At 40.9% G+C, this 18,850-nt stretch overlaps 2 protein-coding genes across 2 annotated transcripts; one reads left to right on the forward strand and one right to left on the reverse strand.

Annotated features, from left to right (window-relative positions):
• The first annotated feature begins 134 nt into the window (after positions 1–134).
• On the forward strand, positions 135–13,724 carry col9a1a (collagen, type IX, alpha 1a). The gene is made up of 32 exons (XM_024442360.2): positions 135–375; positions 985–1,059; positions 1,245–1,283; positions 1,374–1,436; positions 2,961–3,014; positions 3,242–3,277; positions 4,685–4,708; positions 4,817–4,870; positions 5,035–5,088; positions 5,345–5,377; positions 5,520–5,576; positions 5,709–5,762; positions 5,856–5,909; positions 6,120–6,173; positions 6,407–6,460; positions 6,599–6,652; positions 6,866–6,919; positions 7,113–7,166; positions 7,270–7,323; positions 7,436–7,480; positions 7,583–7,636; positions 7,785–7,838; positions 8,233–8,286; positions 9,857–9,928; positions 10,016–10,051; positions 10,349–10,393; positions 10,479–10,511; positions 10,902–11,048; positions 11,428–11,482; positions 11,619–11,807; positions 12,037–12,114; positions 12,304–13,724. The coding sequence occupies exons 1-32, from the start codon at positions 301–303 to the stop codon at positions 12,507–12,509; spliced, it is 2,064 nt and encodes a 687-aa protein (XP_024298128.1). The 5' UTR covers positions 135–300; the 3' UTR covers positions 12,510–13,724.
• A 418-nt stretch (positions 13,725–14,142) lies between these two features.
• Positions 14,143–18,302, reverse strand: ptp4a1 (protein tyrosine phosphatase 4A1). Its single transcript, XM_024442363.2, has 6 exons — positions 18,143–18,302; positions 16,428–17,018; positions 16,123–16,215; positions 15,877–16,007; positions 15,545–15,619; positions 14,143–15,253 (listed from the first exon to the last, which is right to left on the reverse strand). The coding sequence occupies exons 2-6, from the start codon at positions 16,530–16,532 to the stop codon at positions 15,136–15,138; spliced, it is 522 nt and encodes a 173-aa protein (XP_024298131.1). The 5' UTR covers positions 16,533–17,018; positions 18,143–18,302; the 3' UTR covers positions 14,143–15,135.
• Positions 18,303–18,850: the final 548 nt, after the last annotated feature.

Genomic DNA, 18,850 nt, shown 5'->3' on the forward strand with positions numbered 1-18,850 from the left:
AGCATTTAGTTCACAAACTACAAGTCAGCGAAAGTTACAGGTATTTATACATATTGAGAGAACATTCCAAATCCCACCCACTGTCTCACAGAGAAACCCTCCCCTTGCGCGCACCTTCCATCTCTCCTCCAACCACTTACCAGCTCTCCAGTCCATCATGAATAAACATGAATTTTAATAGTACATGGTACCTTTCAGTCTACTGTGAGGTTCAGTTGGGGAATATTGACAGGTGGTCCGTAAATCCTAACTAAACCGGTAAAAGGCACGTTTTGCGTCTTCCGTGTTTTTGGGAAGAAAATGGCTCGCGCCAGGATATATCGGGAGTCATTGCTCGTGATTTTATTGCAAATAGTCCTTATTTGCTCCGCTCAGGTAAGTCAGAAATTACGGTTATTTTCTTCTCCAATGGTTCTCACCGATTTGTTTGCCAGCCACAATGTATACCTGGTTTGTATGACAGGCATGTATGACTGCTTTTCTTGAGATTATATTGTCCTGTGTTATTGGGATAGAATTTCCCATGGATGGGATATGCTGGGATGGGATGCTCAGACTCCCAAATGTTTTGAAACACACCTTCTATGCATTTACAGATTCGTTGAACCATATAGTTTACAAATACATTAGACCTACCATAATATGCCTATTGATTAGTGGACTATTTCTTTCTTTTGTAAATAGCTGCATGATTTAGAGGTGTGTGTAGGGCAAGTAACATAACAGCTGCATGTGCTGACATATGGATCCAGTAGGTTGGAATCGGAACAAAAATATTCTCAACATATGTAATTACATAGAGTGGTCCCTTGTATAGTGGATAAAGGCTTGTGGTTTTCTTTTCTTGACCTTTCTGCCCACAAAATTACTAATTTCACACAATGGAGCTCTTTGTGTGAGGGGACCAAAGCACTGCCATCAGCCATGATTTGGAGATACATTTCAGTAGAGGCTCTTTAAATGATTTTGTTTATTTATCTACAGAGGGGCCCGGTCGGTATCAGAGGCCCCACAGGACCCCCTGGTATAGCAGGCGTGCCTGGAGTTGACGGCATTGATGTGAGATATCTTTTGATTTCATATTTTATTGTTTATTTGTGTCATTTCACGCTTTAGACTTATCGGTTGTACAGCACCTCACCTAGTACAGACCAACATTAATTGTGTTATTCTGTCATTTTCAACCTATAGTGGAGTTTTACATAGATATTAAATAAACATTTCTTTTTTCTCTTTCATTTCAGGGAGACAGAGGGGATGATAACATCATAGAAGGTGGCCCTGTGAGTGGACTATTATTTCCTTTGCCATAACCTACCAATAAATAGTTAATACATTTTAGCATGGTATTGAAATGGTCACTCTGTTCCCAGGGTCCTGATGGAGAAGATGGCAAACCAGGAACTCCCGGAACTGCCGGCCTACCGGGGGCAGATGTAAGTTACACAGAATACACACTTTTACAACCAGTTTATTATTCATATTCCCCAAGCAAGAAACCTTAGTACAAAATCAGATAAGACTCCACTGAGTCTATTGAACATCTGTAACTTCTGAAACTCAAGGGACTGAAAATCTGTGGTACTACTGCTGTGTGAGTCGTTTATATTGGCTCCTGAGCAAAAGGTTTGGAGGGGGGCTCAGTGGGATACATCAACCTGGGTATTTAGGGGAGAGAGGAGAATGCTTCAAATAGCTTCCTGACTGAAACAGAGAAACAGAGGTCTTTTTGTGTGAGTCGGGGGGTGCAGGGGATTCGGCCGACCCAGTGATGGCTGACAGGAAAGAACTGTATGCTGGGAAAGGTGGAACAGAAGGGCCACAGTCTGTGTGCTGTCCATTTGGGCAATAATGCTGAATATAGAATAGCTTATCAGATGAACTGCTGACTGCTGTGTGTCTGGCAGAGTTGGTAGTGTCCAGGTATGTTGAGGTATGCACTAGTTTTGGCTGGGTAGCTCCCTATTCTCCTTTGTTTAGTGAATGGTGATCATATTTTTAGGAACAGCAAATACCTTGATAACACTGACTTCAAGTAGTCAACTATCATCCATTCTTTCTGTTTCTCTGTCCATAACTGGAGTTCTGATTTGAATGATTCCGGATTTCTGTTGTTTGCTGCCTACCAAAGCTATTGACTAATTAGAGAGTATTAGTAGTTCCTTGATCTTGAGAGGATAGTTCAGAGCGTCTTCTCTTTTCAATCCATTGATTCAAGCTTGGCGGAGGACTAGTTGGACTAATTAAGTGACCTATGGTTTGTGTAGGTGGTGGAAGAGGGGAGGGGCTAAACAGTGTGAGAGAAGACACACCCCCATTTTAGTCTTATAATTGCTAAATTACTGTACAGGAAACATGTAATCCATGAAATGTCAATGATGAAAATATGCAATGGTTTAGTTAGTACATTGTTTAGTTAGAGCATTGGTCACATACTTTGTAGTGTGTTATCGTCAAGATACAAACGTGGAATATAAGAGTTGTCTCAATTGAGATGCCTTCCATAATTTGTCGAAATCTTGTTTATAGATTTGGATTACAAACCTTCCTTTGTCTTTATCAAACACAAATTTAATTAAGGAAATCAGATTTACAGTAATATTGCCTTGAAGTAAGGCAACCCTGTTACTAATGGTGATCTCGGAGAGTACTGTGTCAGCAGCTCAGTGTTGGAACAGTTCTATTTCAAATCAATTCATTTCAGGAATGGAGGAATGGATGGATTGCCTATTGTTTCTAATGAATATTTTCACAATCATGTCCTTTTATAATTTCCCAGGAGTCCCATTGAATGCTTGTAAAGAATAAAAGAATATAGAATATCACACTAAGAATGGGTAACAGAGCATGCAATTAGTTCTTTAACTGGAGGGCATAAGACACGTATTGAAGTTTTATATTGTTTACTCATGGACATTCATATTTCTGTGTGGTTGATAGAAGCTTTGTTTCCTCTATAGGGTGCCACTGGACCTGTTGGGAATCTCGGCCCAGATGGGCCTCCTGGACCAAAAGTACATTTTCTTTATTTGAAATCAAATGTATCCATAACCTTCCTATCTGTCTAATATCTATATTGCTGAAATATAATGCATATACACTCTCAGTACTCAGTGTGTGGAGGCTGGTCTGAAGACTATGAATGAGAAAATATCAGTACGCTCCAAAGCAATGAAAGGTTGAGATTGTTTCGCTGCCATGTTATTGTCATCACCAACCATCTTGTGTGCTTCTCTATCAGGGTGAACCCGGAGAGGCTGGGGAAGTCGGGGAGATTGTAAGTAAGCATGGTTAACTAAATGTATTAATATAATGTATGAATAATAGGGATGTAGTAGGGGTATTGTCCATTATGACATAGCCTATGGCAATCATGCAGAAATGACCACACATCATCTGGAAAGGGATCGACCTCACTTGTTTCAATGGATTATTACATTACCATGAGGATGGGACCATCCCTTCCAATGACTTGTCTTATCCATCCACTGAAATGACTGGAAATCTGGAATAGGCTACTCCCTTTTTTAAGGACCATGTAACGAAAGGACCCACAATGAACTTGTCTATACGAGTTGGGTGCATTCACGTTTTGGGAAATACCATCGAACATGGGGCTTGTGATTGTTTTGCTCTTTTTTGCCCATAACAAGTATATCAAGAGCTGCGTTCCCTTTCTAAATTAAAAGGAAGATGAACATAATACATTTTCTGTCAACAATTTGGATTTTTTCTTACCATAAACAACAACTGCTGAAGATGCCGCCATGCTTGCTGTCTTTTTTCTTGACAAATGACAGCAGAGAGGTGCAAGTGAAAAACTTGGAGCACGGGGATGATAGATGAGTTTCCCACTAGTAATTACCAGTGGATTTTTCACAGTTGTATGCTGGTATTTACGGAATTATAAGTGTTGTACACCGACACCCATTGGTTGACCTGAAATCATATATGACATAAATACACCCACCTAGGATATGACACTTATAAGGATACTATCTATTTAAGGGTATGATATACTATAAGGACTGATTTTTTAAGAACTGCATTGTTTAAAATTGTACATTTTATTACTGTACCCTTGTTACTGCATTGATTAACTTGTTAATACAGAAAAATGCAACTTTACCTCAATTTTACACCTTCAAGCCTCTCCATGAATGGGAGTAGAAGCTGTTAAAGAAGCCTTTTTGACCTAGACTTGGCGCTCCGGTATCGCTTGATCTGCTACCACACAGCAAGCGGTACCGGAGCTCCAAGTCTAGGTCAAAAAGGCTTCTTAACAGCTTCAACCCCCAAGCCATAAGACTCTTGAACAGCTAATCAAATGGCCACCATACTATTACATTGACACCCCCCCCCCTTTTTACGCTGCTGCTACTCTCTGTTTATTAACCATGCATAGTCACTTTACCTCTATCTACATGAACATATTACCTCAATTACCTTGACTAACCGGTGCCCCCGCACATTGACTGTGTACTGGAACCCCCTGTATATAGCCTCGCTACTGTTATTTTATTGTTGCTCCTTAATTATTTGTTATATTTTTATTTTATACATTTTTTCTTAAAACTGCATTGTTGGTTCAGGGCTTGTAAGTAAGCATTTCACTCTAAGGTCTACAGCTGTTGTATTCGGCGCAAAATTTGATTTAATTTGAATTCTCTTTTGTTTACCACAGGGCGAAGGACCTGATGGGACTGATGTGAGTACTTCACCATTTTTCCCACACCTGAATGAGGAAGAATGTATTTAAATACAAGAGAATTCAGTACATTAGCACTGTGTCATGTCCGTTTTGTTTCACTGACAGGGAGCAGCTGGTGCACAAGGGTTGGTGGGCGAGCTTGGCAAAGTCGGTACCCCGGTGAGTACTGCCTTTTTAACATTTAGAAAATGATGGCTAGGTACACAGGGCTTCCAACTGTTTCAATGTCTTATTATATTGCAGTTAATACGGAGATATTGACTTCTACTTGTTAAATTATTGCATTCATTCACCTGTAAACATATTATTATTATTATTTACAGGGATCACAGGGCAGGAAGGGGCCAGTTGGGCTTCCCGGACCTGCAGGGCCCAGGGTAAATGTGTTTATTTTCATGATGAATTAGTTCCATATTAGTGTTGTCATCCTTAGTACAGTAGGACAACCCATGTGATGTCATAGCTGCATAGTTCTGTGTGCCATGAAAAGTATCAAAGGGAAGACAGACAATTTACAGCATCCTGTACATTTTTAAGCGCACTGCAACAACCAGCCTGTAAGACAAACAGCCCGTTTCGCCGATAATTACTTCAAAGACAGAAATGTAATTAAAATGGTGTTTTTCTCCCCAGGGTCTTCCTGGAGTGTATAAGGGGGAAGACCTGGTAAGGCGTTCACAAGTTTCCTTTAAGGGCACCACAGCTATGCATGTGTACCCTGATGCTGATGATGGGGAACTTTTCAGCAGAGCCCCCCTGTGGCAGGGCTCTTAGATGACCTCAAATAGGCTTTACTTGTGTTTTTCAGTGTCCCAATGCCTGTCCTTCTGGTCTTAACGGATATTCTGGCCTCCCAGGCATGAAGGTGACTATATAACAAATACTCATACGATACTATGGTTTCTCATTGATACTAATATACTATAGATGTTGATGCTGTATCTTGTCAGTGAAACTGGCTTGCATATAGCAGTAACATTATATGGTTTCTCTTTAGGGCCACAAAGGCATAAAAGGAGAGTCTGGTGAGCCTGGAAAGCAAGGACACAAGGTAACGTCTCCCTCTTTTTACCCAGATAAATGATCAACAACTACAATAAGGTCAATAATAATGATTGTGACATTTGTTTGATGTTTTCTACAGGGAGAAGAAGGAGACCAGGCAGGAGAAGGCCAGATGGGAGCTCAAGGGCTACCAGTAAAATATTTTAATATTTCTCTCACATCTGTATCAATATGAATGTGTCATTCACAATGTGGCTATGATACATGTATTTTTTAAATTGAAATTCCTCTCTCTCCCTCTCCCTCTCCCTCTCCCTCTCCCTCTCTCTCACACACACACTATTCTCTCTCACACACACTATTCTCTCTCACACACTATTCTTTCTCTGCTGAGTGATTTTAGGGCCAAGGGGGGCCCAGGGGAATAACAGGCATAATGGGCCTCAAAGGTGACAGGGTAAGGGTCATGAGGTCACACATTGCTTGACATCATAGGATGAATGCCAAAGATGAGCGATGTACTGTATATTACTGCCATCCTCAGCGGGTGCAATATTGCTGCAAAAATGACTTCAGCTTGGCCTGTTTCAGCACTGCCAAACCTCAACATCCCACAACTTATGTTTGAGCACACTAGTAAATGCATTAAAAAAAACGTATATTTGACATCTGAAATGTGTTTGATAACAGGGACCACGTGGAACGTTTGGAGACCTTGGTCCCCAGGGAATTCAGGGTGGCTCAGTAAGTGCCTGTCTTGTTTTTAACACCGTGACGTTCACCTCTTTTTCACCATGACCTCTTTGCCACCACTCACATTACAGTAACATCTCAACCTATATTCTACTATTTTGGTTTAAGAAATGTGTTTTTCTTTTTTAGGGTGACGTGGGCCAAAGAGGAGTAGTGGGCGAGACTGGACCAAACGGTGGTCAAGTAAGTACTAAAACATCACACCATCATACAAATATATTATCACTGTTATATCATCATTATTATTATTATTGTTATATTATCACTGCAGAACAACAGAGCACATGGTCATTCACTTTCAAAAGCAAAAACCTGCCGCCAATTCATACAGGTGCACTCTATCTATCAAATAATGTACCGTATAAAGACTTTTACTCACTGTGTGTTGTTTTGCAGGGGGCCCGAGGGCCACAAGGAATAAGGGGCCTTCCAGGGGGGAAAGGGGAGCCTGTAAGTATTGTACACACCACAGCCTTACTAAATCTGATTTATTATCGACTAACATCTCATCTATGACATCTATGACATTATACACAGCATGAGCTTATGTTCATGGACTCCATACAGCTGACTCAATACACATGCCATGAAGCTAATCTTCTTTGTTAACGCTCAACTCCCCTGTTCTTTCTCCCATGGACAGGGTCTAGCTGGGCCCGATGGACGTGAAGGAATTCCCGGATTGCCAGCATCTAAGGTACGGCTCAAACTTCTGTTCAAAGACATAGGCTAAATGAGGATGTACACACAGGAAATAAGTAAGTTTGACAAGCTGTTGTTTTTTTCTCTAACATTTTAAGGGTATTACTGGGAAAGTTGGCAGTCCAGGTGATACTGGGCTCCAAGGACTTCCTGTAAGTGTGACCTCTGACCCCTAGCATCTCTGATTCATCATATCCATTTTACATGCATATTTGTTTGGGTTTGTTTGGTTGTTCATTTGTTTTGATGTGATTCTCGCCATAGGGTTTGCCAGGCGCTTATGGTCCAAAAGGACAAAGTGGTGAAATGGTAGGGGAATATTTTAAATGTATGAATTAAACCAGTTATTGACCATACAGTATATGAATCCCTATTATAGGGAATCTTATGTTTTCCTCTCTTTGTTACTAGGGTAACTCTGGCGACCCAGGTTCTGTAGGACTAATGGGGTCTCCTGGGAAATCAGTAAGTCAAGAGAAAGTCTATTGATGAAAATTATATCACATTAAATGACAGTGATGAAATAAAATACTTTGATACAGTATACATAATATCCCTTTCATACTTGCACCAGTAGCATGAGAGATCTCAGGGTGACTTGCTTTGTTTACAGGGGGAACGTGGCGAGCAGGGAGAAGTAGGACCTGTCGGAGCAAGAGGTGGACCAGTGAGTATGTTCTGTAGTATATGTGATTCACTGTGAGAAAGCCATCCATGTTAAAACACTATCAAGTTGGATTACTCTTTTCAAGGTCTCGTATGAACTTCAGCAGTTAGAATAAATGATCAGGAACCTCGTGATTTTAGGGTTAGGGAATTAGGGATAAATGGTGTGAGCTAAATAATGGAACAATAGAATAAGCAAGATCAGCACAAAGCATTTGAACTCTATTGCCACGCACAACCTTTGCTCTATTATTCTATCAGCATTGTTCAACAAGCTCAGAACTTCATGTGATTCATTTGGGAAGGTCTTGGACTACAAGACTATAATAAATCTGCACCTGCGCCACAATTGCTTCTCTATTACTTCCTATTCCTCTTCTCTTATTTTGCTGTAGGGTGAAAGAGGAGTGCGTGGACCAGACGGACCTGCAGGGGCACCAGGACCCAGGGTAAGTCAACAGCCCAACAGACCATTATAACTGATATACTCATAGCCCCAAAACAAGCCCACTAGATGTATCCTGAACCACAATGAATAAAGCATTTGACAGTTTCTCGGAAACATCCATACAAGTACCACGGTATGAACCATGATTATCAAACTGACCAATGAACTTGAAACATACAAATGAACTAGACTAAGAGGCGGGTGAAATCTGTAACCTGGGTAGTAAATAGGTGGAAGAATAGAGGGAGTTGAGCATCTTCTGCACAAGAATGATGGGAAAAGCCATGGGAAGTGATGACCAAGTGACCAAGCACAGAACCCTGTGGTGCTCCAGTCATCAGATTTTGTTGTGAGAAAATGCAAGGATTGGTAAGGTAAGATGCAGACAAGGAAATATCGGAGTGAAGCCAGTTCAATTCGGAATACAGAACAGGATTTTGTGGTTTGCAATGTGATGGATTATGATGCTACTGTGATGGGGAACGGAGAGGAAGACAAGAACATGATGAAGACGGTGTGAAAGAGGAGGAAGAAGAAAACAAAGACGATGAAATAAATGACCTTTTCTAGGATCATGTGCTGTGTGGCAAGAACAAAGTTGATGCTGGTCTCTCAACATTTACTAGGGTGGCTATTAAAATGATGTTGAAATAATTGTATATGTAATTAATTTATGCTTACTTTCCTATTTTCATTACAATGCCTTTCCTGCCCTACTTTTCCTGGAACTACGACACCACTGTGCAAATAACACAAGCCGCCCCCATCCATACCAAGTCTTTTACTATTTATATATGACATAACATCCGAATAAACAATGCACTGATTGTACAAAACATTAGAAACACCTTCTCTTTCCATGACATAGACTGACCAGGTGAATCCAGGTGGAAGCTATGATCCCTTGATGTTCTTTGTTAAATCCACTTAAGGTAAAACGGGGGGTGCAACTCAATAGTAGGAAGGTGTTCTTAATGTTTTGTACCCTCAGTGTATATTGCTATTATCTGCTATCATTCCATACATATACAATTTAACATTGGCATTGTTACCATAGTAACCCTTCAGCTCAACCAAGCTGAATACCAGTGACTAAGCGCAAACCCACTCCAAGCAAGTGGAGCCGTATGCTCTCTCATATTGAGAGTGGCAGCCCTTTTATAAGCCTCCAGACTGCAGTAATACTGTAATCCGCCGATGAGGGGCTATGAATGGAGTCCTGTTACACTGGTCCATGGGCCCAGGGGTATTTCTTCAGAGAGGAGGATTCAGGCCAGGAAAATAAGCTGAAAAGGCCTGAAAGAACCCTCTGTTTCCCAGGAATTCCTTAAACCAGTCGGACGAGGGTATGCCACACAATCAGTACCCACACTTCCAAAACATCTCATGGAGTGTGTCCCCAATACCTTTTCCAGCTCACCCGTTAGACACGGTTTTTTCCAGCCACATTTTTTTTTTTGTGCAAATGTAGTCAGCTGAAGGCAAGGGGGAGGTTGGAGCGTTGCACAGGCAATCCACTGTGTTCGAGTTTTTTAAGTGTGTGTCTATATATTTTTATTTCTTTTTTACAGGGAGGTAAAGGGGATCTCGGGCTTCTTGGTTTGCCTGGCCCTGCCGGCCTGGTTGGACAGAATGGAGACAGGGTAAGGAATATAAAAGGTACCACAAAAGCAGAAGCAGAAATACATGTGTAAAAGCAAAATATAATTTTCCTATTCCTATCTCTCCAGGGTGCAGTCGGTTTGACCGGTGCTCAAGGAGAACAAGTAAGTTCTATCAATACCATCTCAACTGACTGAATAGTACATTCCTGCATAAGGGAGGTGACCAGATTGGATTTGATTTGATTTGATTTTTAAAAAAAATTAAAGATTCATATTCTATGTAGCCATCAAATGATGCAAGAAGATGAATGGAGTGAATTCAAATGAGTAACATCAAGCACTTAGGAGCTACCAGAAGAGTACAGAAAGCCCCACCAAGGCCTACTTGGGATGGACACGTGTTAATGATCCTGTAAGACGTGTTTTCTCTAACAAAGACATTTCTACTCATTGATTTAGGGAGAAGCGGGTTCAGAGGGCACAGCGGGAGACAGAGGGGACTTTGTGAGTAAATACATAAAGAAAAAACGTTGCTGTGCCCAACATTTGTTTTTTAAAGTAAAAGAGTACTGATTCTGTTTTACTATAGGGTGACGAAGGTGAGCCAGGAGAGAAAGGATCGGTGAGTCCAGTTTATAGCATTGCTTACTGCTACAGTTCTCTGTTGACATAGACTAGGCCAATTATGTCCAGTACACATAATGTGGTACCTGTTCATCCCAAAATCATGGGGGACTCATCATGATTAGATGCCACAACTTAATACTAATACTAGAGGTCACGTCCAAGTGAGCATCATCATTTCTCATTACTGAATCACTTCACAGTGTTTGCGCCATGCCAAAAGAAAGCCTTGCACACTGTAGGACTACATGCCTGAAACACATGATCCTAGACCTAGACAGATAGCATTGTCTATCCTCCCAATGGTACAGTCTGTGTAATCCAATTTTACCTTTTGTTTTGAATGAATGCTGAATGCCATTGTGTCGCGCTCTGTCGCTGTTTTCAGACGGGCAGACCAGGAGAGACTGGAAACAAAGGGCCGGAGGGCGGCCGGGGCATACCAGGCCCAGAGGGCAAGCCGGGCCAACCTGGACCACGTGGCATGCAGGGGGACAGAGGGGTGCCAGGACTGCCAGGGACACAGGGACCAGCGGTAGGCACTTTAACAATTAACGAGATCTGAGGGCCTGAAACAGAGCAGGAGTCAAAAAGAGCTGTTTCTTAGCACTGCACTCATATAGAGTAGACTGGAGGAGACAGCAGAATTCACATGATGACTTTGCCCTGTGTTAAAGACATTCTCCCGAACTTTGGTGTCTACTATATGTGACACAGTAGGCAATTTTCGTGGACCACTTTTGACTCATGAGCGCGACATTCAGAACTACTGGCTAAAGAGTTTACCAGTGAATCTCTTTAAGTATTTCCATGGGCTGAGACATTTCACGAAAAAAAGCCTGTGTAGCTAGCTATGAATAGCATTAGTTACCAGATAACACCACAATTTTCTCAACAACCACCTGTTTTCCCAGGGGAAAAAACCAAGCGATACACACATCACACAAGTTTGCATGAGGGTAATGCAAGGTAAGCCATGATCATTTTCATATCAAACTCTTATCCATTTGATATTGACCATTACTGAACCCATCACATTTGATAAGGCAGGTCCATAGGTTTCATTGAACTGACCCCCCCATCCTTTTCCCTTCCTGTGCCACAGAGCAGCTAGCCCAGCTAGCAGCCAGCCTGAGGAGGCCTGAAGCAGGCATCTCTGGACTGCCAGGTCCCCCTGGCCCCCCTGGTCCTGCAGGCCCCTCCGGAGAGAACGGCTACCCAGGACTGGACGGGGCCAGAGGACTGCCAGGTCTCAAAGGACCTCCAGGGCTACTGGGTCGCAAAGGGCTCAAAGGTGAGGTTCTGAGTCTCTAAAGATGGTGGAAATATATCCTAAATGTAATATTATGGCCTAGTTTGTTAAGCCAATGACAAGTTGGCTGAAGCAGGCTGGTAGCAGTAGTATAAGTGATCTCCATTTGAATAATTAGGATTGTTTGTGCCATCACAAGTGAAGTTCACTACAGCCATCCTGCATCGCTAAACGTGACTTGAATTGATGATAATGTATACGTTCTGCATAGGTGACACGGGCGACAGAGGAGACAGAGGACCCACAGCAAGAGGGGTTAAAGGAGAACCTGGAGCACCCGGTCTACCAGGTAAAGATACCAGTCACAAAAGTATTTTAAGGCTACATGCCCACACCATAATAATGAAGGCTACAGTCATAACCACTGTGCTAACCCAATATGCGCCAAGTCTCTATATGCTCAGCTATAACATGGTTAGCTAGCCATTTAGCAGTTCCACATTCATGTACATATCTCAACCGACCACTCTATCCACAGGTGATCACGGTAGAGCCGCCTATGGTACAGACGGCCGCGACGGCGAGAGAGGGCCACGCGGCGTTCCCGGTATTCCCGGCGTTCCAGGGCCTCCTGGTCGTCCTGGCCTCAATGGCTACTGCGAGTCGTCACAGTGCATCCTTCCTATGGTGGCGTCACCGATATCGGCAAAAGATTCCGGCATGAAAGGGCCAAATGAGGAATAAGATGTGAGTCGGAGACCCAACGGGTCCCTGAACTGAGGGGCCACAAGGGGCCAAACTATTCAGAGACTAGTGGAGGAACTAACTAACGCGCCACGGAAGATCAGGGTTGGGGTCAATTCCATTTCATTTCAGTCAATTCAGGAAGTAAACTGAAATTATAATTCAAAAATGTTTCTCATTGAAAAGCAGGAAAATGGAATAGAATTGGAATTTCAGTTAACTTCCTGATTTGAATTCATTCAAATTGAAATGACATGAAAATGTACCCCCAACCCCGTGGAAAAAACATTACATTGTCTGATGTGTTTTTACTGTTTGTTTGTATTTTGTTTTATTGTTTTGTTATACCCTTCTAAAATACATTTCAGTACCCCTTAACCTCAGCTCTAGCTTTTGCCATCTTTGCACTGTAAAATAAAAGGACCATTACATTTTTTGGGCAAACTAATTGTGATTTTATTGGGTACAGTAGGCTTTGTGTTTTGTTAAATATGAACCAAGTTAAAACAAAAACAGACCAGACTAACTGTGCTTTAAGCGACAATGTGCCAACCATTTTTAATTCACAGAATTCTGTATGTTTATGTATTTGTGTCAATACCGAACTTTCATACAAATTACCAGAATACTGTTGGTTTCATTTGTTAACCAGTATCTTTGTTGCATATCCACTCACCAACACCAATGCTTTATTGTCTTCCTGATGTAGGATTTTCTTTGTCATGATGACTGTTTTTGTGATGGGAGAACTAGGAGGGCAGTGTTGTTTGAAGACATATGTAGAAATTGTATATGCCATTCTTATTTATTATAAAGGTCGGAGGAGGTGACATCAAAGGTTGTACAAAAGAGAAAATAAACACATTTTGATAAAAGTCTTGCATGTTTTGTATGAAAGACTACAACGAAAATCCAGCAACGTGTTTTTTGGCTAATTTTCTTAGGCATGCAGAGTTCTACAGACTGGATGGCCTGTGGGTACAAATATAGCCACAAGGGGACACTAGCAAGTTTGACTGTCACCAGATCCAGGGTATAACCAACAGCCATTTAAATATCTCCACAAAAGGATTGGATTCATTTTCTGAAAATGCTGTTTGTCTTTGTGCATTAGACTGTAGTTTTCCTATGCAGAAGATTCTTGATATTAAGTAAGCCTTGAGGGACATGTAACAGGGTAAGGGAGGGTTGAATAAATAAATTACTCACCTGTAATTGAGCCCACGCTTCTCATTTAAATCAAATGCAGTTAAGCATACCTTAATTATGACATGTTATGTGTCACTAAATGTATTAAAATGACATTATCAGTTTCAAGCCGTTTCCAGTGGGAAAACCTCTACCATGACTCTGCACGGCTTGTTTTTTGGGGATATTCTGGCATAACCTTTTCATTAGCTGAATTGGTTTCTCATGATCTTCTATGAAACAGTACGTAATCTTCCTCTTTCTCTGCCACGGTTGCAGTCAGCAGTCCCATAGACAGATCTGACTCTTTGTTAGTGCCAATGCTGGTACTATAGACAGAACAAGCCCACTGGGACAATCCATTAAACCAAACAAGGCCAATGTAAAACAAGTAAGGCATTATAGGCCTTCACTAATGGGAGTACAATAAGATATTATTCAAAACCAGGTTTTCAGTGTATCGTTTTAATGTACTCTCACAAGTTGGTGAACAGTTACAATTTGTCGCTCACGGTACTAAAACACACATCCATTGATAGTATAAATAGCCAACCTAATAATACACATTTTCAAATACATAAATCATCAAGTATCCAAGTATTAAGTTACGCACATCAAAATAAAAAGGCATACAAAATATCGCAGACGTTGCAAGTCCAGTTTCAAAACGAAAAACACAAATCACATTTCGGACATGGCAGTAATTAATCAACAAGGTTTGATAAGAGAAAATAAAAAAATAAAAAGGTCCCAGACTTTTAATAAACAAATATTGCAACAATTAAGCATTTCATATTAAAAATAGTTACTGAAAGGACGTAAGTGTGTAGATGTCCTGCACAAGACAAAGGCAACATTCTTCTGTTCCAAGTAAAAAAATGAAACACCTTTTCTAATGTAGTGGATGACAAACCCACTCGATTGCCTTTTTGTTCCATTTTAATTGTAAGGCATTTCAAGTTTTAACCATGTGGAGGAAGGCATACATCTTTCTATTCAGTATCGAACTGAATCATAAAATTTAAAGGGATACCTAACTACTCATGTTAAATCATCGTTACAGTACTTTTTAAAATGTTTTTTTTTAATAATAAGCACCCTTGCCAATTAAAACCTTGGGATGTGTTCAACATGTATAAACCAACATCTGGAGGTTCACAAAATTACTTCACTGGCTGTGCTCCTTTCCAATTCTAAGGACACACAGAGAACACTCACTCACTGTCACTTGTTCACAAACTAACCTCTTTTTTGACACTTGACATTTTTTCATTGAGAAGGGAAAACTTTACTTATTTGAGAATGAATTTCCAATGGAAATACTTCAACACAATGGATTTACTCAAAAAAAAACAAGCCTGCCAGGTAGATAAGATAAAGAAATTAATGTATTTTTATAGGGGCATTGTTGGCATGGACTATGAGTTAGTTGGCTTTACTACTGGATGCAGCAGTTGTTGCGGTGGCCGTTGGAGTCTTTGAAGCGCAGGCGCATCTTTGGACGATACTTCTCCAGGTAGAAAAGCTGCTTGCTGTTGAACGCTCCGCGACGCTTCCTGTTACGAGAGAAAATACATTGTCATTTCACATCATCTGAATTGCTGGTCAGTGCTATTAATTCAAAACAGTGTGTTTTATAGACTAGTCTCCCTTTTTGAATGAAATAGTACAATGGACTTACACTGTAATTAAGGGTTAAGGTACATATAATGCAATTTCAACTTTCGACTTCTCAATTGCAGCTCAGTCCGATTATTTAAAAAACAATGCGTTTTAGCCTCCATTTTAAAATGCTGCAGCTACAGTATATAGAGATCTACATGAAAGTGTATTTGCATCAGACTTACTGCCGGATAAACTGGACAGCATCTTCATATTTCATCCCACATTCAATCAAAGCCAGGGCAACCATGACAGGGGCTCTAGGAGTTTAACACACAAAAAACACATTGGAAATACTCAGAAGAAAAGATGACAATAGGCAGTTCAGGTTAGGGTACTATGGGACTTTTTAATACTGTGTATTATGGCTAAATGTTTTTTGGCATTCTTACCAAAGAACTAGCATCATCAATCTAGCACAATTCTGAATATAAATACTTATTACATGTTTAAAAATCCTTGCTACATGATTATAAATGTTTCTATACTAAGAGGGGAAATAAGAACACTAGTTTACCTCCCCAGGCCAGCTACACAGTGGACAGCAATGCAGCAACCAGGCTCCTCCCTAAACTTCGTCTTCAGGAGGTTCAACCAATCATCAACAATCTGGTTAGAGGGGGGAGCTCCATCATCAAACGCCCAATCCTATTGGTGGAGGAGGGGGAAATTAGTTCATCTGCCCTCATTCTCAGAAACCAAAACAAAGATGGTAGTAAATAAGTTCTGCATTGTAGATGTAAAAAGTGATGTTGAAGCTTACCAGAACCTGTATTCCCTCTTTCCCCACCAAGGTGGAATCATAGGTGGCCTCACATACTCTCACAACGGTGGTCACTCCATACTTCTTCAGTTCCTGTAGAAGAATGTACTTTTATTTTCATATGATCTGCAACATATTCCATTATACATTTGACATACTACACAGGGAAAACATTTATATTTTCTAAACAGACCCTTTATACTATGGAAGAGAGGGACGACCTATGAGAATCCAGAACATTCATTACGTTTTATAACAAAATTAATTTCTGATATCGTCACTGTGTTAATGATGTGAGGGCTCACCTCAATGAATTTATTCAAAGTGGCATTGGTTGGATTGTGGGTAATGAGGAACCTCATGTTTTTGTAGGTGATCTCCACAGGGGCAGGTCGGTTCATACGCGCCATGGTGACAGACGAAAAAATGAGATCTTCCACAAAACAATCTAACAAAAACACTTATTTAGAAGGAGAGGGAATATCAACAAAATGTCAAACTATACTCCCGCAACCGTGACCAGTGGGATAAAGAAGGCTATGGGGCGAAAGGAGGTCGGATTTGGCAGAAAAAAGGGTGTGGACAACCAAAATCAAACCCCTTCTCCTTTGGGAAACAAGACAGGTTCCCCCTTGATTCTGACCAGGCAGAAGCCAACGAGGGCAGTGTGCAGCAGGTAGAGTTACCCCATCCAGGCTCGTTCTGCTGGTAGGTTAGGAGGTGTCCTGATCCTGCCAACGTTTCAGATCCTCCTCCTGTGGGTCCAATGTGTTTGGAGAGGAGGTGAGTTCTGCTGTTCACTCGTCTGCATAGGCAGCTGCGTGCTGTGCCTGGCAGTAGTCCCCACTGCCCTTCAGAAACTCCATAAATGTGTGACCCAGAACACCACAGAACTGCTGCAAGAGACAAGAGTGGGAGGAGGAGGGAGTAAGCTACAAGGCCTCTAATCTCAAGGGGGAAATGGCTAAAACAACTGAAAAAGAAAATGTTACAGAAACGCATAATTGCTGCTCTCTTTCAGTCCAGATCTGGTCTTAACCATAGGTCTAATTTTATGGGTCTAACACGACTGCCAATGTGTGAAGGATGGATGTAGCTTACTAAGGTCGCAGCTTAACTTTCTACATATTATTTTTCTTTATAATTGCATACAAAAAGAAGTAATATCTACATATTTGGCCTACTATATGCCTCGTTGACAGAAGGAAAGATTTGTTAGAATTTCAGCAAAGCTATTTTTGACACAAGCCATGAATAATTCCCTTAGCATTGTATATGTTTTTCTCTGGCTGGTGCTCCAAATACTGTCTAAGAAGCTTGAAGTATGGATAGTTAATCCGATATTTTCCGGCTGGAAAATAATGTTTTGTTCTTAACATTAGTGCCAAATTTGAACTTTAATTAAGAGACAATACAATGACGTCAAACCTAGACGTCGTCCAACGACAAAACCCAAACAAACTGAAATTTACATAAGTATGATGAAAGAGGATTTCTATAAAACTGTCCTTTGTGAAGGCAGACTCGGCGCCATCACCCGTATAGAGGCCTCATAGCTGAGCACTTGTACATGTCCATTGAGATAGATTAACAACATTTTGAATAGTGAGATATTTAGCGCCTCGTTTAAGTAAACTACAGTTAATTAAGGTAAGAATGATTATAGAAACTGTCAATGATATTGCTGACAAGTTCATAAGAAAAATGCGTACATTTTATACGATGGTAATAGCTACGTCGAAAATGCTTCTCAAAGGCGCTCCAAAGGCAACCCACCACCTCGTTTAACTCGAATAAAATGTCAATCTAACGGCAAAGCCTATTTAATTTCGCATACACCTTTAACATACCGTTAATCACAGGAAAAACTCACATGTATCAATTTCACAAAGACAACAAAGCATGTGTCGAAGAGGCCCGAGATTTAATATTTGAAAAATTGGAAGACCAGTTGGTACAGAATTACAACACGAGTAGCTACAATGTAACAAAATATTGCTATTTGAAAATTGACACTTACTGGGATATGCTTACTCATTGAAGATTGTAGCTTAATCATACAGCCGGTCCCTAAAAATAAGTAAATATATTAAATGGTTTTGCACCATGCAGTCTAGGCAATTCCTCCGTGCGGAGTCGGCGTCTACTCGACTAGTACGACGCAAGGCAAACGGGCAATCACTATTCAGAGCTCTCTTGAAACCCCACCCTAGAAAGCCTACAAACAGGGCATGTTCTCTGGGATCAAATTGTAGTCCTGCGCAAAAGAAGCCAACCCTTTATTAAGTTTTATTCACCTCTGTTTGAATACTTAAGGATTGCTGATTATTGACTATAAAGTGCTTACCATTTAGGGTTTCCACTAGCTTTCACAGCCACAAAGTCAAAATAAGCAATTTTTTGTTGCTTTTTGGTCTCAGTTTAAGGATTTGAGGGATAAGGTAAGGTCCTGAACAGTCATTCTGAAAAGTACTTTTTATCTCAAGGCTAACTGCCAGGAAGTTTGAAAAGACAGGCTGAGTTGGGGGGGCTATATTCATGAGCTCCCCTTGACAGCTCTTTGAAACGCCTTTGTCAAGCAACTTGGATGAATTGAGCAGTGTTGCAGTAAAATCATCTCAAGCAAATTTGGTGATACACAAAGCAACAACATGGAAATTGCAACAACACTGAAATGCATCAGAGATATCAATTTTTATTATCCCATTTGGCATGTCTCTTGTGATGC

The sequence above is a fragment of the Oncorhynchus tshawytscha genome, linkage group LG02 (assembly GCF_018296145.1).
Source record: "Oncorhynchus tshawytscha isolate Ot180627B linkage group LG02, Otsh_v2.0, whole genome shotgun sequence".
In the NCBI taxonomy this organism is placed as follows: domain Eukaryota; kingdom Metazoa; phylum Chordata; class Actinopteri; order Salmoniformes; family Salmonidae; genus Oncorhynchus; species Oncorhynchus tshawytscha.

Coding starts and splice junctions, on each gene's coding strand:
- col9a1a (XM_024442360.2), top strand. CDS start 301: ATGGCTCGCGCCAGGATATATCGGGAGTCATTGCTCGTGATTTTATTG. Junction 7,324..7,435: donor CTGGGCTCCAAGGACTTCCT/GTAAGTGTGACC, acceptor TTCTCGCCATAG/GGTTTGCCAGGCGCTTATGG. Junction 11,049..11,427: donor CAGGGACACAGGGACCAGCG/GTAGGCACTTTA, acceptor CTGTTTTCCCAG/GGGAAAAAACCAAGCGATAC.
- ptp4a1 (XM_024442363.2), bottom strand. CDS start 16,532: ATGGCGCGTATGAACCGACCTGCCCCTGTGGAGATCACCTACAAAAAC. Junction 15,620..15,876: donor TGTGTAGCTGGCCTGGGGAG/GTAAACTAGTGT, acceptor TTAAACTCCTAG/AGCCCCTGTCATGGTTGCCC. Junction 15,254..15,544: donor GCTGTCCAGTTTATCCGGCA/GTAAGTCTGATG, acceptor CTCTCGTAACAG/GAAGCGTCGCGGAGCGTTCA.